At 29.0% G+C, this 5824-nt stretch overlaps 1 protein-coding gene across 3 annotated transcripts; it reads right to left on the reverse strand.

Annotated features, from left to right (window-relative positions):
• Positions 1-1979: 1979 nt before the first annotated feature.
• LOC118450394 (uncharacterized) lies at positions 1980-4224 on the reverse strand. Of its 3 annotated transcripts, XM_085664509.1 has the most exons (7): positions 4135-4224; positions 3939-4054; positions 3474-3774; positions 2939-3105; positions 2542-2851; positions 2290-2447; positions 1980-2202 (listed from the first exon to the last, which is right to left on the reverse strand). In XM_085664509.1, exons 5-7 carry the CDS (start codon positions 2597-2599, stop codon positions 2116-2118), a joined length of 303 nt encoding a protein of 100 aa, XP_085520635.1. In that variant the 5' UTR covers positions 2600-2851; positions 2939-3105; positions 3474-3774; positions 3939-4054; positions 4135-4224; the 3' UTR covers positions 1980-2115. The 3 variants fall into 3 exon arrangements, 2 of the variants coding, with proteins under 2 accessions (XP_085520635.1, XP_085520634.1); XM_085664508.1 differs by having other exon boundaries at positions 3939-4214; XR_014983725.1 differs by having other exon boundaries at positions 1980-2447; positions 2531-2851; positions 3939-4214.
• Between the last annotated feature and the right edge of the window lie 1600 nt (positions 4225-5824).

Consider the following 5824-nt stretch of genomic DNA (forward strand, 5'->3'; position numbering starts at 1 on the left):
TAATTTTTGCTTACTTGTTTCTTTATAAAAAGAAATATCATAGAGTTTATTGTTCGCGTGACTGTCGTAGTAGACTGTGAAGTAGACGTGTTGGAGGACCGTCGCAGAATTTTTCTAAGCGATGGGTGAATTTTTCAATTTCTTCGATCTTTGAATCATGCCAAAGACGAATAGGTTCAAAAGTCTGTCCCTACTACGCCGAACTTGTAGTCACCAGAGTCATCCTTTCAATCATAATAGCGTCCCCTGTGAGACATCCGGATTTTTCTGATTGCTCCATTGATATATATGACGTCAGCATTTAGTTTACACTTGCGATTCTCATATGTCGATATTAAAGATTGCTATATTGAATTCTTGTCGGTAATTCATACTTCTCTTACTATGATATTGTACATTCTTTAGCTCAATAGATTAATGGATAACTATTAACATAATAAGCTACTGGATAAATTCTGAAATTATAATAGTGATACTGCTGGGAATAGCTGTTACTTCTATTTTTATGTAGTTAATTTTATTCATGCAGAAAGTTAATGCTAAGGACAATTGAATTTTGAATTAACTTAAGCTAATTTTATCAGCTTTATCAAATAAAAGGTCTAAAGTTTCATTATATATGATGACATATAACCGATAGACGTTTTATTGATAGGCACGTATTATAACGAAAATTAGCAAATGTAAGGTAATAATTCTAGTAGCGACGTTCGTTTATACAATAGTTGAAACAATTTAAACATCCATTCGATTAACGGTGCCGATGTTATATTATATCCAGGGAAGAAAAATTTTTGAGAACTTTTGGAATATTTCGGATGTAATATTTTTGCTTTAATCCGATAAAATCACAGGCAGTGCGACAGATATGAACATTACATTGTTTCCGATATCAGACATTATAGTAATATTAAATTTACTCCATAAATTAACGACTAAATATATATATATATATATATATATATATATATATATATCAATTGAATATATTTGATATATTCAATTCTATTTACAAGAGAAAAATCTTGTCGAAGTGTGTGGGCGAATTTATAATATTCATTCGTACTTTATCCTTCTTTCACAATTACTTTTTTGAATGATCAAAAGAGCGCTTTATAAAATTTTGAATATAGCTAATATAAATAATATAAGTCCTTCATCCAGCGTAATTGATATAATTGATGCTAAAGAATTCAATCCTAAGAATTTTTTGATGGTAGACTAAAACTATTAGAAATTTTCTAATCTTTGGAAATTGTATAATATATGAGCTTTATGAAAAGTTTGGCTTATTTAAAATTCGTATCAAAGTATATTACCTACTTGTTAATTGCAATCTAAAAGTGAATTTTGAGTAACTTTCTTTTTTTCGATTATTATTTCACTAACCATTACGTTTAAAAAGAAATCAGCTGACAAGTGATTTTACTAGAATGCGTTTGTGTTATTACTATGCTGTTGCAGATTATCCTTCTTCATGGTACCATTCTGCGTTTCATCATTATTTCGTTAGATCGGTGATCGAATATTAGATTACATATATGTAATAGTTTCATCCTTTCGATTATCTTAAAACTGTGATTTAATGCTTATTTTATTCAGTGTTTCTATTTGTCGCAATTCCGAGCTTGATTTTTGATATAAAACGTTACTTCTTACTTCTTTATTGATGTGTATATCTTAGAATATTCCATTGCAGTATGTAAGCTGACGTATCATTTGTACCTACTAAATTTGACTTTCACAAGAGGCTCGGTTTTGTGTAACATCCTTGTTGCTTGTTCCGTATTGTTGAAGGCTCTTTTCTTCGATGGTCTAAATCCAGATTATTTGGTCTGAATCCTTTATTCCATTTCCATACTTTGTTTTCTTCAGTCGGCTCCTTTTCAACGTCTTGTCAATATGACAAATGTGAAATTGTCAATATGTGAAATTCACAGTATTCTTCTACTTCATTTTCAAAGTATACTTATGCATTAAAGGATTACATTATGCTCATGTAATTTTTGCGCATTAATTTTTACTTGTGCAATTCATGGTCGACAATTTGAGGATGATCTTCTAAATATTGAAAATTTTCTATTTTTTTTTTTTTTTGCAATACAACATGAGAAGCTACCTCTGAAGAAAAACGTCTTGTGAATGATCCTTTAACTCATTGTTCTTTCTCCATGATTTTGCTGTTAAGATTCGATTCTTCCTCTAAAATGTTATATTTCCAGGTAGTTTACTTAATCTATTTTATTTTTTGACATCTATCTCTTATTTGTGACGAGCTTATAAAATTACCGATCCTTTATGGTTTTGGATTTTCTCTTTTAATTCGTTTTCTAAATAATTCACGTCCTTGACTGTAGATAATGCTTTCTTCAGATCTTTTAAGAGTTTTCCTAATGTATTAATGTCTTTTCTCCCACCATCATTGGCAATGGTAGCATATATAAGTACTATAAGATAAAATTCACATATGATTATTAACAACTTATATAAAATTTTGTAAGTAAGAATAATAAAATACTAGAGAGAGAACCTTTGAACTACCTATGTTGGCATCAAAAATGCCGTAAGAGTGCCGGATGAAGAATTGCTCAATGGACATGAAATGACCAACAAAGTACAATGTACAAAGCAAAATATCAATTCAAAATAAATTTGCACCTGATAGAAGAAACCTATAACAAATGCTAAATTTTCATAAGACAGGTGCATATTCAACTACTTTAAAAAATACTTCTGTTTCTCGAAGAGTGTACCACCTTGCGCAATGATAGATTTGAATACATTTTGATTTCACTGCAACTCATTTTATAATATAAGAAAGTGCGTGAATATAAGCAAAAGTAAAAAATTTCTGCAACATTTAAATTTGGTTATGATTCAAGAGCATAAAGAAGAAACTATCCTCTATCTCTATTAGAAATATATAGTATGTACTTACTTGTGCGATATATATGCGTCTCAACACAAATAATGGTCACAGAAGCATTCCCAAAATATTCCTTGTAGAAACATTTCCTTTACTTTATACTATTTTTGTCAATACATTTTTGTATTATGGTGTCTTTTTGGGATCCAAATATTTAACATTGCTATGATCAGAGTACTCTACAAATAAATAATATAATGAATGTAGTGACATGACAATATATAATGATGGATCTATGCACAGGTGATAGAAACAATGGCATAGGTCCTGTAAAACAGTGCCCTCACGCAATTAACTAAGTTTATGTTACATAATAAATTTAGGTAAATATTTGTCGGTCGATAAATAAATTTTATATCTATATTTCTTCCTGTGATCCAGTAAGAGTATTTTTTGCCACATCATATGTATAAAAAGTTAAAGGAAGAAAATTTTATTAAAGTAAAATTGATTTATTTTAATACGAGCAAATTTTACGTCTCAAGTAACTTGAAGACTAAATCAACTTACAGCTATAATTACTTTTTATCAATGTTTTCATACTTACTGACAAAGAAATCAATAACTGTAGATATAAATATTCCAAAAAGTCTTTCCCTTGTGATTACAGCCTATCACTATTTTTTTTGCCTTATTACTTCGTTTAATTGCTTCCTTCATATTTACTCTCCAATATATTAACTGGACCTGTTCATAATGTCCTTCAACCAACTTTTTAAATGTTTGATAGAATCTTTTGCTTCTTGTAATTCTGTTTAATAGATAACCTAAACGTGGCGTTGAAATCTCTTTTAAATTCAACGACGACATTACCCTTTCCTTTGGATGGATTAATTAGTAATGATTCCCTGAAAAAAAACGACCTACGGTTTTTATATTTATTATCTTTAATGATGATCAATATTACCAATAATATAAAAAGAAAATGACTGAAAGAAAAAAAATATATAGTAACGTAAAATACAATTTTTTTACTAAAGTTATTTATAATAATTTAAAAATGAAGAATTACCTTGCAGTTAATAGAAAAATAGTGTATCGTTGATATCGAATAATTCACAACAAACACATGAGTAAAATATCATTTTATGATATATATGTAGATAGTATGGTTATGCAAATGATTTTCTGTAAATTGATATTAACTCAACATTTTTGTTATAGACAACGAAAGCATATCAGTTAAAAAATTATAGGATCAAACGCACCTATCAATCTACTTTTTAAATAAGCATTAAATATAATGTTAAACTAATTTAACCTTACACGTTTATTGACAACAGCGCCACTAATTCACCAGGTTTGCATTTGTAGAAAACATAGATTTACGGTTTTGGAGAGTATAAGCGTAATTACGAAAAAGTGTGTTTGAATTGGACAAGTTTTTTTTCTTTATTTCTTTTTTTTCTTTTTTAATCTTTTATTAAACTTTTATTAAATCTCACATATTGTATAATTTCAAAAGATCAAAAAATCATTAAAAGCGTTCTTTTGATTGCTTAAAATAGAAGCTAGTATGAAGGAAAGATAATGTACTAATGAATATTATAATTTCGCTCGCACAATTCAACAAGATTTTTCTCTTATAAATGAAAATGAATATATGTCGAACCCATTTAAGATCATTACCGTTTATGTCATTGGCGAAAAAATTTAAACCTCTCCACATTTTCATTTCGAATCATTAACAAAGCCGGTTAAATACTAGAAACTGCAAACATTCCTAAAAAAGGAACTAGGAGCGGAAAAAAACAGAAAAGTATTCTCACTCGGCCACATGAAAGCTTAAATCACATCTTACCTCGCAATATCGTAAACCCTATTTCTCAAATTTTTATTTTTAAATACAGCTAAATCTTCCTATATGAATGAAATGAATTCGTTCCGACAAAATACACCAGACACAAATATTATTTCATAAGATCGATCAAACAACATTATCCTATTAACCCGCAACTACTGTCCAATCAACGAGCTCAATGTTTAAATATGCACCTGTCTAACCAATGTACTCCTAAAAACCAATTACTAACTACTCAACGTTCTTCATCAGCGCTAAAAATTAGCCAATCACGAGAATCGTATAAGAACACATATATTTGAATTAAACATAAGATCAGAAAGAAAAATCGAAAAATTGTACGTATTCTCTTCGTTCTATCAATTATCTTAGATATATTTTAACTTCACATTTAAACTTTGCCAAGTTCACTTATCTTATAAATACAATAATTCGACTTAGTTGTCACGCAACATACTTCGCGTTAATAAAAAAGGTGAGCTAAGAAATTACTACTTAAGAATTTAGGAGAAACCTCTCCAATGAAAACAGATTGCATCTTCCGCATGATATTACATATTTGACAGGAAAAGAACTGATAGAAATAAAATAACAGTAAATAGAAAAAGCTTTCGTCAAAATTTCACAAAACCTATCATATAGATATCGTCATCCTTATTCCCTAAGACTAGTTACTTACGTTTAAAAACGAGATAAAAATGAAGCATTAGCCCAATGAAAAAATAGCATTACTTTCAAAAAGCCATGATTTGGTGTACGACGATTTTCCACTAATTTTTTATAAAAATAATAAAAACGTTAAAAGTAAAACAAGTACTGACACTGCAAATATAAGACTAGATAATTCAAAATAGAAACACCAGGAAACGCCGAGACGCCGATTTTCCTTTCGCAGATATTTGTTAAACGAAACGATGCCATGTCATGTCAACATTAACGCGCGAAAGTCGTCTATTTAACAATTGATTAATAAAATAAAGTAAGTGTATAATTGAAAAAATATTCTAATTACCTACAATTAACAAGATGATGAGACTTGGTTGCAGCCTGTATCGCAAAGTTATACAAACTGATTAATTCATCGTTAGATGAATAAA

This window comes from Vespa mandarinia, unplaced genomic scaffold (genome assembly GCF_050613455.1).
Source record: "Vespa mandarinia isolate Hongniang unplaced genomic scaffold, ASM5061345v1 scaffold_61, whole genome shotgun sequence".
NCBI lineage: Eukaryota > Metazoa > Arthropoda > Insecta > Hymenoptera > Vespidae > Vespa > Vespa mandarinia.

Coding starts and splice junctions, on each gene's coding strand:
- LOC118450394 (XM_085664509.1), bottom strand. CDS start 2,599: ATGTCCATTGAGCAATTCTTCATCCGGCACTCTTACGGCATTTTTGAT. Junction 2,448..2,541: donor CATTTTTGATGCCAACATAG/GTAGTTCAAAGG, acceptor TTTATCTTATAG/TACTTATATATGCTACCATT. Junction 2,203..2,289: donor TCCAAAACCATAAAGGATCG/GTAATTTTATAA, acceptor ATAACATTTTAG/AGGAAGAATCGAATCTTAAC.